This window comes from Pyxicephalus adspersus, chromosome Z (assembly GCF_032062135.1).
Source record: "Pyxicephalus adspersus chromosome Z, UCB_Pads_2.0, whole genome shotgun sequence".
In the NCBI taxonomy this organism is placed as follows: domain Eukaryota; kingdom Metazoa; phylum Chordata; class Amphibia; order Anura; family Pyxicephalidae; genus Pyxicephalus; species Pyxicephalus adspersus.
Window position 1 is genome coordinate 52,379,736 of NC_092871.1, and position 21,169 is coordinate 52,400,904.

General features: G+C 40.5%; 1 protein-coding gene across 1 annotated transcript; it reads left to right on the forward strand.

The window, feature by feature from the left end:
• The first annotated feature begins 1,839 nt into the window (after positions 1 to 1,839).
• SLC35A2 (solute carrier family 35 member A2) lies at positions 1,840 to 20,959 on the forward strand. Its single transcript, XM_072431387.1, has 5 exons — positions 1,840 to 1,998; positions 5,424 to 5,609; positions 9,989 to 10,140; positions 10,252 to 10,919; positions 20,843 to 20,959. Exons 1-5 carry the CDS (start codon positions 1,896 to 1,898, stop codon positions 20,868 to 20,870), a joined length of 1,137 nt encoding a protein of 378 aa, XP_072287488.1. The 5' UTR covers positions 1,840 to 1,895; the 3' UTR covers positions 20,871 to 20,959.
• Positions 20,960 to 21,169: the final 210 nt, after the last annotated feature.

The following is a 21,169-nucleotide window of genomic DNA, read 5'->3' on the forward strand; positions in this document are numbered from 1 at the left end:
ATAATAGATTCACCAGATCCCTTCACTATGTATATTACATTCATCTGACCTCTGCACTCTGGATAATAGATTCACCCGATCCCTTCACTATGTATAATACATTCACCTGACCTCTGCACTCTGTGTAATACATTCACCCGACCCCTGCACTCTGTGTAATACATTCCCCCGATTCCTTCACTCTGTATAATACATTCACCCAACCCCTGGACTATGTATTATACATTCACCTGGCCCCTGAACTATATATAACACATTTACCTGACCCCTGCTCTCTGTATAATAGATTCCCCCGACCCTGCACTCTGTATAGTACATTTACTTGTTGCCTGCAGTATGTATAATACATACACCTGACCCATGGACTATGTATAACATATTCACCTGACCTCTGAACTCTGTATAATACATTCACCTGACCCCTGCACTCTGTATATTACATTCACCTGACCCCTGGACTATATATAATACATTCACCTGACCCCTGCACTGTGTATAATACATCCACCTGCCCTCTGCACTCTGTATAATACATTCACCTGACTCCTGCACTCTGTATAACATTCACCCACCCCTGGACTATGTATAATACATTCACCCGACCTCTGCACTCTGTGTAATACATTCACCCAACCCCTGCACTCTGTGTAATACATTCACCCGACTCCTTTACTCTGTATAATACATTCACCCGACCCCTGCTCTCTGTATAATAGAATAAACTTAGCACTCAGTATAATACATTCATCCGTCACATGCAGTACCGTATTTTTCGCCCTATAAGACGCTCCGGAATATAAGACGCACCCAATTTTAAAGGAGGAAAATCTAGAAAAAAAAGATTCTGAAAGAATATTCCCCTTCTGATCACTCGAGTGCCATTCAAATTCCCTTTCTGATCACTCTGTGCTTTTTTTTCCACTGTACGGCAGTTAGGACAGGGAACAGCAGGTGGCGCTGTGCCGGCTTCTTTCGCTCTGCTTTACAGACAGGAGAAGACACGATGCTGGCAGAGGAGTGAAGAGACACACGCTGCATGCAGCCAGAGACACACGCAGGATCAGGTATCGGGTGAGTATATTATTTTATAACACATTTGTCGTATAGGACACACTAACTTTTCCCCCCCAGTTTTGAAAAAGTGCGTCTTATACGGCAAAAAATACGGTATGTATAATACATTCTCCTGACCCCTGCACTCTGTATAATACATTCACCTGACCTCTGCACTCTTTATAATACATTCACCTAACCTCCACCTATTCACCAGTGGAGAGCCCACTGGTCTATAGACGCAAGTGATGGCGGGAACTGTAGTAGCGGCGCTTTTTCAATGCAGCAGCGGGCCAGCTGCAATTCATTTTTAGGATTCCTTTGGGGCCAAAAAAAAGGAATCTGGGGTTTAGAGTTTGACACCCCTAATTTAAAAGATTTTAGGTGCACAGAAATGATGATCTGTGAGTACAGACTACCTTACTGAGGAGATTTCTTTCACGTTCGGAGTGGACACCAGTACCGGAAATTGGGAAAACATCTCTCTGGTGTAAGAAACACAGGAAACGTTACAGAAGTTCCAGTCTTGCTCTGATCTAACAATATATTTAACGATGAAACTGTAATTCCCCCTTATGCCCCCCTTGTATACTACACAGTCATTCCTGACACTACAGCCCTCTCTTTCTATAAAATATCACTGGCGTATGAGGACAAGAGCCTCTGGGTGGTCGTTGTCATGGTTACATAAAACCACAGCTCAGACTAGGAAGTAACCCGTCCCTGGTTGCCATGAGATCCGGCTCCGCCCCCCTCCTAAGGGTTAGGTGACGCTACCCGGAAGTGAGCTGGCGTTGTCCCCGTGGTACGGCGGACCAGGAAGTGCGGCAGGACTGTGGGAAATGGCAGCGGCTGTGGGATCTGGGGACGAGGAGAGGGACATGAAGCAACTGCAGGCGGACCTGAGGGAACCGGGGAGCCCTCCGTGCAGAAGCTCGGGAGACAGTAAGTCACCAGAAACTAGACTGCAGGCTGTAATTCTGGGACTTGTAGTGCACCCGGTCCTGGGCAGAGCTTCGTGTGTTCATAATATTGCACACTTATGTATTGTACATCTGTTATATTCTAATTTATGTTCTTTACTATATTGTATTGGTGTGTTTGAAGTATTTAGTTTTATGATACATGTTTCCCCATATAGAATAGAGCAGAGTTTGTCCTTTAACCATCCCATAGTCAGGGGAGCTTTAAAATAGGGGCAGAAAAGGAAGCGTTGGCCGTGGTGAGGGAATAAATCATTTCTCTGCTGTCATTTTTATGAGGAGGACACAGGTATCTGGCCCTGGTCTTGTATGTCTGTGCCCCCTGCTATGGTTCCATCCATAACCCTTATTTTGGCCTCAGTAGTAATGTAGGAGGGTCACAGTAGGGGGCAGCAGCATCTGACAATCCCAGGGAGTGTTGTATATCTGTGCCCTCTGCTGAGCTCCCACTCCTAACCCTCCATTGGTGCCTACCATGATGTAACTGGTCATTATGGAACTGGGGCACAAAGTGGGGACACAGCATCTGATACTTCCTGGAATGGCGGAATGCTGAAGGCACTGACAGAAGCTTTAGTTCTGGCTGCAATGGAGGAAGTGGGTGACACGAGCCATGCTAGATTCAAGTACTGTATTTTTCGCCGTATAAGACGCTCCGGAATATAAGACGCACCCAATTTTAAAGGAGGAAAATCTAGAAAAAAAGATTTTGAAAGATTATTTCCCTTCTGATCACTCATGTGCCATTCATACCGGTATTCCCCTTCTGATCACTCATGTGCCATTCAAATTCCCTTTCTGATCACTCTGTACCTTTCAAATTGCCTTTCTGATCACTCTGTGTCATTCAAACTCCCCTTCTGTTCACTCTGTCATTCAAATTCCCCTTCTGATCACTCTGTGCTTTTTTTCTATTGTACGGCAGTTAGGACAGGGAACAGCAGGTGGCGCTGTGCCGGCTTCTTTCGCTTTGCTTTACAGACAGGAGAAAACACGATGCTGGCAGAGGAGAGAAGAGAGACACGCTGCAGCCAGAGACACACGCAGGATCGGGTGAGTATAATATTTTAAATATTTTTTTTAACACATTTGTCGTATAGGACGCACTAACTTTTCCCCCCAAGTTTTGGGGAAGAAAAAGTGCGTCTTATACGGCAAAAAATACGGTATACCCCCGCTTCTTTCACATTGAGAATGAATAGTTTAGTAACGTTGGTATATTTGGAAGGTTGGTACTGGGAATAGTAAGTGATGGCTGACAATATACCTGTAAAGGGTGCTGATGACATATTGAGGACTGTAGGTGGGGGAGCCATATTTGTGATCTTGAGATGATTGGTGTGGAGCTGGTGCTGGGAATTTCCTTTGTTGATGGGAACAGGTTACCTGGGTTCACACTACACATGAGAAGGACACACACTGGCTAGAATCAATTACACATTGATGAGAAACACTCTGCAACTGCTGGGAACTGACAGAGAGGTGTGAAGAATGGACAATTGAAGCCATCATTCCAAAGGATTGATGTTGGAGACCAGAAGAAGTAAGGAGTGGACGTTCGTGAAACTCCCCAGTTTTGTGAATGTTTCATACCAAAATGGTTTATATAGGTGATTTTGATTAACTGACGACTGTAATGAATGGTAAATGATGCATTATGAGGTAATTTCTAGTTTGCTTGCCATATTAGGATTCAGTCCTCAGCTGGGCCTGGACCTGGTCCTTGGCTTGACTCTGCATCTGGTCCTCCACTAAATCTGACACCAGGCCTAAGGATATTTTTCAGATATCTGCTGATCCCAAGTTGATGCAGGAAAGTTAATTGTATTAGGCAATAATAACTTGGCGTCTAGTAAGGTATTATAACCTAGTTACAAGAATTTGGTTAACACTAACAAAACAGTCAAATCCCAACATTGGGATATACTCTGGTCACAAGGTGTCTCTGGGAACACTTATGCTGCAATGGTAAGGGGCAGTGGGTGCCAAGTTTGCAGATCCGTGCCCTATTAGCAGACATTGGGTATGCAATAGACTTTTAAGCTTCCAGTGTCTGTGTTGTCCTGTTTCGGCTCCCCAGCACTGTGTATTGTATGAATGAGATCGGTGTTGCAGGCTTCTCCTATTTACAAGACCTCCAGTGTTTGGCTCTCGCTGCCCCTGTCTGGGAGTGTTCCAGGCACATACAGTGTACACCTTTGTAGTCTGCACTCCAAGGACTATGCATAGGACATTGGTATGTGACGGCAGTATTAATCATTACACGCCTACAATCTGTGCAGGTATTTAGGGTGTGTGTAGTCAGTGAGTTGAATGAGATTTACAGGTCATCATTGTCAATGTAACTTGTTTTCTGTCCTAATTACGACAGATTTATCCAAACAATTAGTAATGTAAATAAAAGATGGGGGAAGGTTGTTTTCTTGTGTAGGCCAGACTTTATGTCTTTATCATGGTTGCTTGCCTCCATGCAGGGTGACTTTTGTTTGTTAAAAGGGGAGACAAGAAACCAGTATTAATCTGACCATCAAATAAAACACAGCATGATGGGATGGTCTAACTAGCAGTCTATGGAGATGGGGAAGGCAGATAGAACATTTACATACTGGTAGAGTCCAGTCAGACAGGCTTGCCCTAATCCTCTGATTGAAAGTCAGATAAGGTATTTAAAGAAGACATTCTACCTATACCAGCATGACTTGTTTGTTATAAAGGAGAGGAAAATAAGGAGGTTATAGAGAGCAGTCAGTAGGAGGATATGTGACAGGTGCATGTAAAAACAAAAAGTGACCACAGGTTCATACATGAAGACATTGTCAATGATATTTCAGAAATTATTGTGGTGTTATTAATGGTATTAAACGTATTATAAACTGGTTTATATAAAAAATTATATTTTATTAGGGCAAGAATCTGCCTTTACAAAACATATTATACGTGTATTAGATTGTTTAGAAACATTGTCCTCTCATTGCTGCCTGTTGCCAATGTAAATAACCAGTTGTTAGGTACACTAAACTTAGTAATGTTATGCCCAAGTGTTAGAAATCAATACAGTATTGCCAAAAATATCACAATACTCGAGTGTGTGTATATTTTCAAACATTTCATGGATTATTGAAATTTTTCAGAAGATGGTCATATTTCTAGAAAAGAAGGTGCTATGGTAAAAAGCTATGGTTTTCTTAAGAACTGACTTACCTGTAAAGTGATCCCCAAATACAAAACTGCCAATTCTTTCCTTGTGCCTAGGGTGACATCCTGCCTGGGTCATCAGGGTGCAAAGCAAAGTTCAGTAACATAAAATGTTTCAATATCTGTACAGGAGTTTGTTTTACATAATGCCATTTTTAGATTCTGTATTCTTTGCTCTTTTATCTTTTGCAGGGGTGAACCGTCGCCTCAAGTATGTGAGCCTGGCTGTGCTAGTGGTACAGAATGCTTCCCTCATCCTCAGCATCCGATATGCCCGCACCCTGCCTGGGGATCGCTTCTTTTCCACCACTGCTGTGGTCATGGCAGAAATTCTGAAGGGCATCACCTGCCTTCTCCTCATGTTGGCACAGAAGAGAGGTAAATTGTGTAATAGACTATATTGGAAATCTTTGGAAGGATGTCATTTGTTTGCATCTGGCAGAAATCCACAATCGGTGTCATATCTCTCATTTGGATTTTTTTCATGCTCTCATGTTTTGCACGCTGGGCTAAACAGATCCTGGCTAATGACATACTGTTGCCACTTGTGGCCTTTTAAAGTTTGAAAATTGAAGGTCCTACACATTAGCTGCTGTTATCTTCCAAACATACTTCTGTTTATCTGGTATGTTAACTTCTGCAATTTTAGAGATGACCACCTTCCTCAGTGATAAGCCATACACACCACCACCATCCAGTGTGGTTGAAGCTTCAGTAATGCTAGACAGTGCGCTTCTGCCTGGTAGGGAGTTTAATCCAGGGGAGGGTTCCCCCACAAAGTAGAAGTCAGAATTGACTATACTTTACTGGGAGAAATAGCTAGATGATAGATTGCAAGCAATTCTTTCAGTTTATCCATTTTTTTTAAATATGATCTTAAAGCTTACCTAAATGCATGCACAGTGAGGTCAGCAAGTTTTTTTTCAACCTAGGTCACCCGATCTCGCGCCAGGGTCGGGTGACGTAGGAAGAAGAAGAAAAGATGCCAGGGCGCTGGCTCTGAGACAGATGCTGAGACGACACGGGACCCGATGGAAGACACCTCCGGACTGATTGACTGCGCTGCAGGATTAAAGGTAAGTGGATTTTTTTTTGTTTTAGGCATTTTTGAGTTTAGCTTCTCTTTAAGGAAAATCTATTACAGAGATGAGGTGAGCTGTCATTTCTGAACTCCTTCCAAAGAATGCTACTTCTCTGGAAGTAAAGCTGTTGGTTTTAGAAGCTTGTTACACCCCTGAAACAAGCATCCAGCTAACAGTGAAAATGAGCTGCATACTTGTTCTGTGTTACATAGTCAGGTCAAAAAAAGACATAAGTCCATCAAGTCCAACCACTAGGAAAATAAACATATCCCAGATATAAAACCCTATGCACATAGTTGGTCCAGAGGAAGGCAAAAAAAAACCCTGGTACAATTTGCTTCAACGGGAAAAAATTCCTTCCTGATCCAGTGAGGCAATCTGATGTTCCCTGGATCAATAGTTTCTGTTATCTTTACTTTAAAACTTTATTACCAAGTTATATTCTGTGCTTCTAGAAAGGCATTCAGCTTCACAGACCTTACAGTGAAGAATCCCTTCCTTATCCGGAGATTTAAATTCTTTTCCTCTAGACACAAAGAGTGCCCTCACATCCTTTGAAATCACCTTAAACTGAATGGTTGGGAAGATATTTCCCTATATGGACCATTTATATAGGGTATACATATCTCTCATTAAACGTCTCTTCTCAAGGGAGAATAGATTCAGTGTTGGTGACCCAAATAAAGCTAAAGGCAGAGGATAAGATCCACAACCAGGCAAGCAAAAAAAGTTAGAACGAGGTAAGAAAAGGCGACTTAAAAAGTCTCAGTAATAGGTCAACTTCATTTAGAAGTTCTTAACTTTGTTGTAGAGTTCTTTTGGTATCCAGAGTGGTACTCTTTCTAAGATTGCATCATCCTTTCTTGATGATATTTGAGAAGACACTGTCATCCAGAAAACATTGATTGCTAACAAACATAAAATTTTAGGCTATGTACACATGTGCAATAATTTTCGTTGAAAAGGATCTTTCACGATACTTTCCAACGACTGCACGATTCACTGGCTGTTGCCTGTAAAGTTTGCAAACTTAAGCTGTGTGTGTGAATTTCTACATGTTATCGGTGGGTTTCAATGCTGGACAGAAAAATCTTAGCATGTTTCCTGCTGTTATTCACAGAGTGCTGGTGGCTTCACAGGCAGCATTTAAATACCATGATGGGCATAGGAGGGCAGGGGGGAAGGCACAATGTGAGCTGACCAGCAATAATAGAGGTTGCAGAAAAATATACGCATTCTACGCAAAAGGCATAATTCATTACTATGCATGAGCAACATCAGTATGTAAAACTTTTTGAAAGAGGTTAATTAATGAGATCCACAGAAAAAGGTTGCTCGATAACAGTGGCCCTGATTTATCAAAGTTCTCCAAAGCTGGAGAGAATACACTTTCTTCAGTGAAGCTGGGTAATCCAGCAAACCTGTAATGGATTTACTGAAAGTCAAGCTATTTCTTAGCAAATGTTTTCAATCCTTGACCAAATCCATTTCAGGTTTGCTGGATTACCCAGCTTCACTGATGAAAGTGTATTCTCCCCAGCCTTGGAGAACTTTAATAAATCAGGGCAATTGTCTCTAAAAATTTGAAAAAAGAACACACCCACTTTTGTCCACTTGCAAATAAGTTATCCAGGGGACTAATGGCAAAGTCTTTGTTCTGGCCTTTATTCATTCACATACCTGGCATTGTTTACAATATTGCCCTAGGATCTATTTCTAAGACAAAAGATATCTTTACTATTCTTTAGTAACCTACTGTTGGTATCATTATACAATGAAAGGGGCTTTGATGTTACCTTTGTGGGGAACATTATCCTTATCCGACTTAACCATTTAGGTCTCCTTTCTGTACTGATGGTAAAATCAAACTTGGAATTAAGCTACATACACACATGCAATATTTGTCATTGGAAACTAGCGATAATGACTAATCGGTCGATATTTGTTAACAAAAAATGTGCACAATGACAGGCCAAGGACGCAGATGAACGAGGAATGTCACTGGAGATGAACCACCATCCTGGCGGATCTGATTGGGCGACGATTGTTTGCTATCTATTGTGTGTACGGTCGTGTAGTGATCGTTGATTGTTCTGCGGTACACTTTCTCTGGTACATGTCACTTCCTGCATCGTTCAAACGATCATATCTAGTGTGTGTACATTATTGGTGGATTATTTTTGAACAATGGTATCGTTACAGCATGTACAGAATCGTGCACTATACGATCAGTCAAAATAATCGTGAAAAATCATTGATCTGTCTTTAGTCATTTGTTTTCTAACGACAACTATTGCACGTGTATACCTAGCCTTTGTTTGAATTCTTTACAGTCCTTAGTCCAACAAAGCATCAGGTTTCCTTTACATCCTCCTCCTTAGGATGACACCCTCATCTTTATTTGCCCATATCTCTCTTTAGAAACTGAGATTCAAGACTAATATTTAGGGTATAGAGGAAACCCTTGGTTTGCTTCCTTCATCCAAAGCTGTGGTCATCAGAAAAAGAGAAAGCAGGGTCATAAAAAATAAACTGTATTTGTAAATTCAATAAACAATAACAAATACATACAGAGAAAACATAAGTTTCATAAATAGGTCACAATCTTTTCTTGTAATCCAAACAGTATCGGATTAGCCCCAAAAGGAGCTTTAACATAATACAAAACTCAATTTACAACCAAAAACTTGTTTGTTGGTGTAAGCATTCACAATTTGGCCCAAGGGGGCTCTAGACATCAGGTGTCTAGCCAATCAAGTAAATTTCTTGCCATACAAATATTACAATCTTCAATCATTTGTTCATGTTGATTGCTGTATCCGACGAGTTTTGCACTAAAAGGCTTCCTCAGGGGTATCGGTTTATCAACAGATCTTTAGCACTTGCAGCAATTAGGTCTAAATTAATGAAAATTGTTGTATTTGTTACATTGTGTAGTACATATAGGTGTATATGTGTAGTTGAACAGATAACTAGATCATCCAGTGTCCCAGATTACCTGCGGTTAGGATCTACCTAGTCAAATATAACACAATCCAAGTGGTTCTCTTAGTTCTTATGTGTGTGTGTGTGTGTGTATATATATATATTATTATTATTATTATTATTAAACAGGATTTATATAGCGCCAACATATATATATATATATATATATATATATATATATATATATATATATATATATATATATATATATATATATATATATATATATATATATATATATATATATATACACCAAGTATAATATGCATGTGTGTACCTAGCCTTTGTTTGAATTCTGTACAGTCCTTCATAATCGACAAAGCATCAGGTTTCCTATACATCCTCCTCCTTAGGATGACATCCTCATCTTTATTTGCCCATATCTCTCCTTAGACACTGAGATTCAAGACTAAAATTTAGGGTATAGAGGAAACCCTTGGAAACCCAAGGATTTTGGCATAAATGTAAAGGATTAGTTTGATCTACAAAAGTAAAGCGTCACATTTCTATGCTAAATACATTTTTCATGTTATTCTGTAAGCCACCCTTTTTTCCAAAAGATATGTCCTATTTCTAAAATATTGCTGAAACCTTCCAAACTACTTACCTGCTATATGTGCATAATTAGGTAAAGTAATTATTGTTGCCACAAATGGTGATTGATGCTTTTAATACATTTGTATTTTACAGGTAATGTCAAGGAACTGGTTGTGTATCTGTATGATGCCATCATTATTCAGTATATGGACACCCTGAAGCTGGCAGTGCCCTCCCTTATATACACACTACAGAATAACCTTCAGTATGTGGCAATATCCAACCTTCCAGCAGCCACATTTCAGGTGAGAATCGCTCTCTGGATTTTGTCAACACAAAACACCTACTCCTTTCTCATTGATATTGCAGAAAAAGTTTATGCAGCATTTCACATTTCGGCATTTCTCTATTCACAGGTTACTTACCAGCTGAAGATTTTGACCACAGCACTATTTTCTGTCCTCCTTCTAAGAAAAAGCTTGTCACGGCTCCAGTGGGGGTCCCTAGTTATTCTCTTTATTGGGGTGGCCATCGTGCAGTCTGAACAGACTGGTGGAAAAGAGACCATAGGATCAACCGAACAAAACTACGTAGTAGGCCTGATAGCTGTAGCAGTATCTTGTCTGTCCTCTGGCTTTGCAGGAGTTTACTTTGAACGCATCCTGAAAGGCAGCTCCGCTTCAGTATGGCTGCGCAATGTTCAGCTTGGCATCTTCGGCACAGCTCTTGGACTTCTGGCCATGTGGCAGCAGGATGGAGCAGCTGTAGCCGAGCATGGCTTCTTCTATGGCTACACACCACTGGTCTGGTGCGTCATCTTCAATCAGGCCTTCGGAGGTCTCCTAGTAGCTGTAGTGGTGAAATACGCTGACAACATCCTAAAAGGTTTCGCCACATCGCTATCCATCGTGGTCTCCACAGCAGCCTCTGTTCAGCTGTTTGGATTTGAAATAGACCTACCTTTCGCTGCGGGAGCTGGCCTGGTCATAGGGGCAGTGTATTTATACAGCCTACCAAGGACACCTGATCCTGCCGTGTCTAGTGCCAATCAAAGTTCCTCACATAAGGAGGCCTTTTTACCAAAGTCAGTGCTCACCAAATGAAGGAATTAATTGCTATATCTGTAATCTCTCTCATAATCCTCCTGTTTCCCCTTCCCGAAATTTTCCGGATAAAATTAGGTGTTAGAGGTAGTGCTATGCACCCAGATGGTGAAAGGCTTTTGCAATTGGTAACAGCAACATAAAAAATGGCCTTTTTGAGGGAAGCCACCATGTTTGTTCCTTTTACACCCCTTATTGGTATTACAATTATGCTGCTGGGATACTGACATCTGTATGGGGGTTCTTTTCTTTAATTTTACTTGGTGTCAGTCATTTCTATATCAAGATACAGACTATGAATCTGTGTATTATACAACATACTAGTATGCACATGTATATATGCGGTCGGGTACTTTGATTATTTCTGTATTTGTACATAGAATGTTGGTGTTGAAATGAATGAGTGTGTGTGTGTGTGTGTGTGTGTGTGTGTGTGTGTGCGTGCGTGCGTGTCCGTCTGCGCGCACTTGTAGCTAAGACTTCATAAGTATGCGTGTGCAGTTGTTATTCCTACGAAGAGGACCTGCATTTTTGAACTAATGTAGCCATCATTATCCATCCATTAGTCTAATGCAAGTTGTGAAGTTTTCTTGATACGGCTACATTGCATTTTAGGATATCATTCCAATATGATTGTGTTATAATGAAGATGAGACAAGGCTGGTAGGTAAATCAAAAGAGTTTAGTGTGCATTGGGCTTAAAAGCTCATTAGAAAATGTCACAGTTTGTATAAAGCTGACAAATTATTAGCTTAAAGGTATCGGGTTCTTTTTTACATGGACAGTCAACTAGTGGTGGCAGCCATATGGCTATCTGTAGCATTAATGGTTTGCCATTGACTAAAGCTCAGAGCACGGTCATTCACTGTCCACTGTTGGTCAGTTAATAGTCAGAGCTGAAAATTGGCTTCTAAAGTGAGCAGATGTCCTCTCCACTTTAAATCATTATTACACGATGTGTATTTAAACTGATATGTTCCTGTATATTCACAGGTACGTGAACAGCGCAATCCCTGCCAGGGACCTTCCTGCTGGTGCCTAAATAATAGTTGGGGTACACATCTTTTATTGATTGACCCCCCATATACAATGTGTTCTAACCACAGATCCAGCATATCTGCTGAATGTGTTAAATTTAGATTTAATTTTTTTATGTTCTTTGTTAGATATCCTTACCCCAAGGGTTAGGCCACCAAACACTTCAGTTGTGGGTGATTACAGTTGGTCTGAATTCTGACATCTAGACATTCAAATCTGAAGTTTTGCATTTCTAGCCAGCTATGAGATCTCCTTGCTTGTGTTTTTGGCCAGTGAGAGACTTCAACCACTGGGTGAGCTGGGAACTCAAATGAGGATACAGAGTAGTCTTTTATAGATAAATTAAACTGGTGAGTGCCCTGTAATGCTCCAGAATCCACCAGAACCAGAGTTTTAGGTTATCCCCTTTCATTTGATTGTATGACAGTATACACACCTTCACACTTTTTTGAAGAGAGTTTTATAAAACCTGATTCATGGTGGACAGTACATGATAACTGGAAGAAGTTCTGTGATTGGTTGCTAGTATTTAAAAAAAAAAAACATGCAATTGGGTTAGGAAAGTCTCTAGTTTGTGGCAGCTTGCTGTCTGGTATGAGCTCATATCTGCTGAGTGGGTATGTTTTGGTCATTGGGATGACTTTGGAACACTGATTGTTAAGTACAAATAGACTCTGTCTTTGATTGGCTGGTGAAATTTCTTTGTGAAGCTGTTATTAATTTCAGCTGCTTCTTTATAAATCAAAGAGTGGTCTTTCTTGGTGGCACTAGCTGTTCATTGGTTACTCAAACTATGCATGTTTTGTTTATTGGTTGTTCTGTCTACAACCACTACTGTGTTAAATCACTACAAGCTTTTAGAGACCTTTTTTTGGCTGGTTGAAGAAATAAAACTACTGCGGTGCATGCTGTGTACAAATCTCTTGAGCAATCTCAGCCCAAAGACAAATGCCGGTCTCTGTCCATTGTCAGCCCATGGGATCATATGTATACATGCTGTGGGCAGTATCAGAAATTTTGTAAAAGGAATTCTGTTACTGCTGCCAGCATCATCCTTGCTTTAACTTAAAATGAGTTACTAACCAGCAACCTATATGGGTATATTTAAAATCCCGGCTCTTAAATCACTGACCACATGCTCATTATGCCTCAGTGACACAGCAATGAGCAAAGCAGAGATGATAACTACACAGACTTTACCTTAAAAAAAATTAAAGCAGTCACAGTGCCTGAATTTCTGTGATGACAGGTTCCTTTTATTGAGTATAACGTTTGGAGGAATGAATTTGAAGGAGAGCTAGTTTGGTTAGTTTCTCTGAATTACATATTTTATTGCAGCTAGGAAAACCATTGGTAGAGGTGGTTGCAGTGGTGGATGGGGCTCTGTATGGTGTTGTGTCTAGGTACAGGGACTCCTTTTTCATTTTCTTTTCTGTTGCACAAACGCCTCTTTCTGCCTGATACCCACTAATATTCCCTTCATGTGAGGGCTCCCCCTCCCAAGTGACACTATCCTCCCTCCTGCCTCTGCATGTCCTTTTATGGTTATTTTTGTTCTTGTACTAAACCTTTACCTATTCAAATTTAAAATAAAACAATTTGTTTGTATTACCATTTTCCTTTCTTTATTGTTTGAGTCTTTATTACTTACACAGAGCTGACTAACCTGGCCCCCCTTCCCTGTTCTCTGCTCCACACAGGCAAACACATGTGGTCTGGAAGAGGGAATACAATTTGTTCCTACCAGACCTGGCAAAGGATTTTTAATAGGAACTATCAGGGCTTAGTCACTTATATTTTGTACCTTGCTTGTCACTTTCTTTTAGGGCCTAGTTTACATCATGAACAAAAATAATGCAACACAGGCGGTGATGTGAATATTTCTTTTAGCTTTTCTTGTGTTATGTGACCAAAAAGAGCTCTTGGGTGGTTTGGAGAACAGACAGTCGCTTTCATTGTAGCAAATAATACTAAAAACATCCTCAAACAGGTTAAAACCTCTGAGATGACAGTGCAACTATGCAAAATAGTAATAAAGTAGAGCTATAAAAAGACCATAGCAGCTTTTAGGTTCTGCTTCTTTAACATGCTAATCCTTCATTTTCAGTGGTAAGAATATGTAACAAACCTATCCAAATCTGATTGCTGCACATAATTACTGGTTGGGGTGGGGGGTTGCAATTACACAAAAACAAATATCTGTTGCATAGACTGTGCTAAATAAATGTGAGTCTGATTCGCATCTAAATTTGCCACCAGCTTGCTCAATATGTCTCCTGATAAATGTATGATTCCCAAAATAAGTGGCATAATGTTGGCAACATACAGTGAGGGAAAGAAGTATTTGATCCCCTGCTGATTTTTGTACGTTTGCCCTCTGACAAAGACATGACCAGTCTATAATTGTAATGGTAGGTTTATTGTAGCTGTGAGAGACAGAATAACAACAAAAAAACCCTCAAAACCCCAGTGCTCAAAAGTCAGAGCTTGATGTGCATTGTAATGAGTGAAATAAGTATTTGATCCCCTATCAGCAAGATTTCAGGCTCCTTGGTGTCTTCCATGTATGCAGGGAACAAACTGAAATTATCTGAATCTCTCTGTAAAGGAGTGCTCCTAATCCAAGCTTGGTATAGTACCTGTATATAAGACACCTGTCCACAGAAGCAATCAATCAGATTCCAAACTAGCCACCATGGCAAAGACATAAAAGCTATCTAAGGATGTCAGGGACAAGATTGTAGACCTACACAAGGCTGAACTGGGCTACAAGACTATTGCCAAGCAGCTTGATGAGAAGGTGACAACAGTTGGCACGATAATTCGCAAATGGAAGAAACACAAAATAACTGTCAATCTCCCCCGTCTGGGGCTCCATGCAAGATCTCCCCTCGTGGAGTTGCAATGATCATGAGAACGGTGACAAAGCAGCCCAGAACTACAGGGGGGGGACTTGTCAATGATCTCAGGGCAGCAGGGACCATAGTCACCAAGAAAACAATTGGTAACACACTGCCCCGTGAAGGCCTGAAATCTTGCAGAGCCCGCAAGGTCCCCCTGCTCAAGACAGCACATGTACAGGCCCATGTGCAGTTTGCCAATGAACATCTGAATGAGCCAGAAAAGAACTGGGTGAAAGTGTTGTGGTCAATTAGGCTCTTTGGCATCAACTCAACTCGCCGTGTTTGGAGGCGGAAGAATGATGCTTATGACCCCAAGAACACCATCCCCACTATCAAACATGGAGGTGGGCGCAATATGCTTTGGGGGTGTTTTTCTGCCAGAAGGACAGGACACCTTCACTGCATTGAAGGGACAACAGATGGGCCATGTATCGTCAAATCTTGGGTGAGCACCTCCTTCCCTCAGCGAGGGCATTGAAAATGGGTCCTGGATGGGTATTGGAGCATGACAATGACCCAAAACACACAGCCAAGGCAACAAAGCAGTGGCTCAAGAAGAAGCAGATGAGGGTCCTGGAGTGGCCTAGCCAGTCTCCAGCCTGGTTGATAGGGGATCAAATACTTATTTCACTCATTACAATGCACATCAAGCTCTGACTTTTAAGCACTGAGTTTTTGATTGTTCTTTTGTTGTTGTTCTGTCTCTCACTGCTACAATAAACCTACCATTACAATTATAGACTGGTCATTTCTTTGTCAGAGGGCAAATGTACAAAATGAGCAGGGGATTAAATACTTCTTTCCCTAAAGATGTATACCCTAAAATAAGTGTTTGAATATGTTGAGGGCTGGTTTAGTTTGCTCTCATGTTACACTTCCATACTGTCAGCAAACAATTTAGGCTTTTAAAATTAAGTTTAATAAAGTACAGGCAGTTAGCGGTCCTCTATTGCGGACATCCAATGTAAGCTAAAGTATTACATTGCCCTTGCTAACAGCAAACCGTAATATTATTAATTAAAACAAAGCCATTGGTACTTCATGAAAAACTTACTGCTAGCTTGAGCAGAGGCATCCTCCCTACTGCACCCAGAACCAGTATATGTCTGCATATGTCATGTACATAGAAACCCAGGGAATTGTACTGCACCAACCAGTCTGCCTAGCTCTTCCCTCTGCATACTACAAAATGATAACAGACCTATAGTAATCACCAACACAAATATTTCAGTTTAAATAAATGTAATCCTCAATTGGAAGATATTTAAAGCATGTGTAAACACAGGAAAAAAATGTAATATAATCCAGATTATTGGTCCTGCAATGTGGTGGCTGCATTAGGTTTTTTTTGACTTATCATTTAACTTAATTGTTATCTGGTTTCCCTGCCAGTTCCCTGGAAATGTTAATTAATAAATAATGTCCTTATATTATAAGCTTACCAGATATTTATAACAGGTTATACAAAACATTTTTTCAAAGGTAAATTTACCAGTAAAAACTTTATCCCATAGTTCGTCTGTATTTAGATCAGTGTGTATCATCAGCTTTAAACTGCTTTTTTGAAACCCCTCAAATTTCTGCCAGTATGTGAATTTTGCATACAGATCTTCACATCAATGCTGCCTTTCACTTTAACAAGCGGCTAAGTCTTAACTTATTTGAAGCAGAAGTGCAGCAATCCGCTGTATATTTTTATACTTCCCGAACCTTTATTTACGTTCTGTGCACCCTATAGGACACAGTCATTGTAGCGACACATCAGGTAGCTGCAGATCGAAAGTGTCCCTGCAGGTCCCTTCAATAAAAAATTCAAACACACAGTGGGGAGGTAACAGGAATAATGAAAATTGCATTTCACTAAGCACCAAAGATGTATGTTTTTTTTTTGTTTTTTTTATATTTATTTTTTATTAGCAACCAATAAATACAGACAATTACAGAACTCAAACCAGTGTATACAGATGGCAAAAGCAAAAAAAAGCGTGAAAAGGCATACAATTTTACAGAAATAGTCATATCCAGTAACTCCAGAGAGAACATATAGCATGCCACGTAATGATAAATGGAAAAGAGAAATAAATTGTATACGTACATAAGAACATTTCCGTTATAGCAGTAAGCAATCTACCATTAGGTTTCATTGGTCGCTGATTTTATATTACAGTATAGAAAAAGAGAGGAGAGAAAGAGAGAAAGAGGAGGGGGGGAGGTGCTGTATAGAGATAAAACAGAAAAGAGGGTAGTGGGGAGGGGGGGGGGCAGGGGGAGTAGGGATTGGTGCACAGTGGAGGTGCTGTATGCTCACGGTAGTGGGCGGAGCAGCCGCAAATAATCTGCAGTGGTCTTAAATTCGTCCCAATAATACCAGGTGCGTATAGGTCTGCGTGCTGAACGGTCTCCTGCACTCATAAGCTCCTCCATGTATTGAATATCATTTACCCTGGTCAACCATTGCTGCACAGTAGGTGGAGCAGTTTGTCTCCATAGCGGGGGGGATGCAAGCCTTGGCTGCATTCAGCCAAGCCAAGGTCGCAGCAGCGACCTTTTATAGCATTTCCTCGACATTGCTGATACATGAAGCAAGACGAGCTCTGGTTTATCCCGTATCGACACTTCTGTCAGCCTTTGCACAATATCAGCAACAGCCGCCCAGAACGATACTAAACTAGGACAGTTCCAAAATATGTGTAGCAACGTACCTACATGTTGTCCACATCTCCAACACTCTGAGCTAGTGTGTTGAAAGAGTTTCACTAGGCGATCGGGGGTTCTATACCACCTGGTAAGCACTTTGTAATTAGTCTCCTGATAACGATTACTAATAGAGGCTCCGTCCGTAATATAACATACACTCTATTTGTTCTTTGGTAAATTTAACTCCAAGGTCTCTCTCCCATTTAGCAATAAAATATGGTGTTCTGGTGTCCTGAGTTGTTAGTTGTAATTTGTATATTTGAGAAAGAACTCCTCTTAAGGGATCGCCATTGACACATAAACTCTCTAGAGTACCTAGTGGGCGGCCGAAATCCTGCGCCGGAGGCAGTGATCTAAGAAAGTGTTGAAACTGTATTGTCCTCCAGTTATCCAGACATGGAAGGGAGTGGTCTACTTGAAGCTGGTCCGTAGTGGACCAGCGGGAATGATGCAGGAAATGGAAAGCACGATAAACACCGTTCTCAATCCAGATCCTATATATCGGGTCTCTTCTGCTAGTCGGGAACTTGGGGTGTCCTAGGATGGGGGACATAGGGGAGGGGAACACAGTAATGCCTTCCGTGCGGAAATACCTCCCCACCACTCTGAGCGTCTCACCTATCAGGGGGTGTCGGCGTAGGGCAACCGTGTCCTCAGCTGGGGACCAAGCCGCCACACTTAACATTATAGGGGACTGTGCGTCTTCCAGGGTCACCCATCCCTTAAAACAGGCATGTCTACGGAAATGTCAGTTTTAATTTTTACAATGTACATAGAATATACCTCTGATTTTAAAATACAAGTATATAAAACACAGTTTTTGGTTTGGCTGAAAAATAAATCAAGAACAGACTTTGGCCTTAATATTCACTGAAGGTCTACCTGTTCCAGACAGAAATGTACTGAAGAACTTTAAATCCTACCAAACTGTGAACACAACCATATTTTACACATCGATAGAAAGAGGTTCCGGAAATGCCAAATGGCCATAGCCAGACAGTATGTAAATGTGCTAGATATTTTCCTTTCTTCAGCTATGTAGTATTATTCTGTAACATTCACCAGTGTATCCATTTTTTCTCTCATATGCTAGTTGACATGTTGAATATTTCACTTATTATTTAAATTAGGGTAAACCTGCAGCCCTAACGTATTTTTCTTACTCTGAAGGTACATAGTAGTGTATTTGCAGACTCTTAACTTGCACCCTATGGTGCCAGTCATGTGACAAATTGCCAACACTGTCTCTTTCCTCCGAGTACAAGCAGAGTTTGTGATTGGCCGTAAAACACTCTCTCAGATTATTATTATTATTATTATTATTAAACAGGATTTATATAGCGCCAACATATTACGCAGCGCTGTACATTAAATAGGGATTGCAAATGTCGATTGTAGAGAAGAGGTTGCGTGGGTTGGACGCTTGGGAGGAAATGACTGTGGAGAAATAATTTTGTTTGGTGACAGTGAGCTCTGTGTTGAAGCTTTGAAGCTTGGCTTTGTAATCCATGAAGTCAGCGCAGAGGCCAGATTTCCATGACAGCCATTTTTTGAGGCTTTCCATCTATTTTCTCTAAAAAACTGAAACGCCCTTTATTTTGGCAACATCCTAAAATATTTGTGAATATTAACTAATACCTGTACATAAGGCAGTTTGCAATATAGTATTCAAAACAGTAAAGTATAGAATAAGTTAAACATCAGAACACAAATGTAATTAGACATAGAATCAAATTTTATTTTTGAATACGGTATGGCGGGGGGGCCAAATCTGTAATTATATTTGGCCCGTGGGAAAATACCAAATGTCTACTAGAGCTGGCCAGCCGCTGTACAGTGCATGCACCGCTAATACTACAAATCCTAAAATATTCTGTTGGCACGTCAATCAGGACCCACAAAGGCCCCCTCTATTGACAATCATTAGTGACCTTCCTCAATTGTAGATATTTTTTCAATAAACATCAAGGTTGGGACGCGACTTTGTCCAAATAATTTATTTTTGGTTCACTGTGTATTTGAGTTTGACATCCCTGATTTAGAGTAATATCTTCCTGTCCAATAAATGTGTATGACCACCTTTTCTCTGCACACAAATAACTTTTAGAAAGAGGGACTGTTTAACCTTATATGAAATATTTGCTTCTGTTAATAGATACATTATTAAAACAGAACTATAGTAAATATAACTACAGAGTGGGGGGTATATAAGGTAAGACCCAGCTGATATCTAGAACAAATATTGAGCAATCATTGCCATAGGGTACATGGAGGGAATTGCTGGAGCTTGTAGTTTCTTTCGCTGGGATCCCAGGGGTATGTGCTTTAAAGAAGCAAGGGAAGGAATGAGTTAAATCAGAGAACAAAGTCTCAGGAAAGCAGACCAGGTGGAGTCAATGCCCTGTACCTAATTATTCAGTCAGTTCTATCATAATTTCATAAAACCCTGATAACATTGTAATGACTGTTGGTGTCAAGCAGTGTAGTACACACAGTTAGAAATGTAATACAGTTCAGGACTGGCTCCAGGAAGATAATCAGATTTGCCCCCCCCCACAAGAGAATTAATGGATATTTCACTATATTTACATTTTTATAGATGAGCTAGGGAAAAAATAATTTTGGAAAGCAAACAAATTCCTGGTTGAGCCAAATCCTCCTTCATTTGTGTCTCCCACTCTCCCCCTCCCAGACACTGTAGCTCTCTGTGGGAGGGTTCCAGCAGCAAAGGCACTGCTGCTAATCAAGAAAGCAGGGGCAGGACTGGGTGTGACCAGGTGCTGATTGACAAACTACAACCAGTGGCAGTGCACTATTGTTGCTGCATCCTCAAAGGAAGTATTATTAGGTGGACTTTGCTGGCAAGATTTAAAATAAACCAAAACTATTATAAATTTTCTTCAAAATACATGTTTATAAACCTACTAAATTACCCTAAGCTTAGTCATCACCCCACCACCATTCTTTTCAGGTGCTTACTTAACCATTTTACTTACATCCCATTAAAATCTGTAATAGATGTTAGTGCTCGGATCAGTCAACAGACTGAAAAGGTCTAGTATGTCTGTGCTATACTAATTATTGAGTATGATTTATAAGAGCATTGTGGTAAGAGTGGTAACATGAGATATTTCAAGAATTGCAGTCCTGGCAAGTGAAAGTTATGAGAACTGCTATTGAAAGTCTTTTTTTCTCATATCTACCATAAAATTATCCAGCTTGGGGGCATTTTTACATCATGTTAACCCTTCTGTTCTGTATTTCAGGCCCATTTCAAAGCAAAAAGGCTCCTGAGCACCCTGGATGTCCAGAGCAGTACAGCCGGTCAAGCTGTACCAACACATGAAAGTATAATACAAGGACTTAATAAAATATTAATATTATTTCTGGCTCTAGGACTGTTACACATCTCATGGTCTTTATCATTGGGTGGGCCAGGCTGCCAAAAATGTCTGTTTATAGGTACCAAACCAACGAATTCAAAGAGGTTTAATTTTAAATAACTTTAAATTCTGGTTACTCATCAGTGTTAACATAATTCATTATAATACATTTTTTTTTCAAAAATCCAGATCCAGATACCTAGAGAGTGT

Coding starts and splice junctions, on each gene's coding strand:
- SLC35A2 (XM_072431387.1), top strand. CDS start 1,896: ATGGCAGCGGCTGTGGGATCTGGGGACGAGGAGAGGGACATGAAGCAA. Junction 1,999..5,423: donor GTGCAGAAGCTCGGGAGACA/GTAAGTCACCAG, acceptor TATCTTTTGCAG/GGGTGAACCGTCGCCTCAAG. Junction 5,610..9,988: donor CATGTTGGCACAGAAGAGAG/GTAAATTGTGTA, acceptor TGTATTTTACAG/GTAATGTCAAGGAACTGGTT.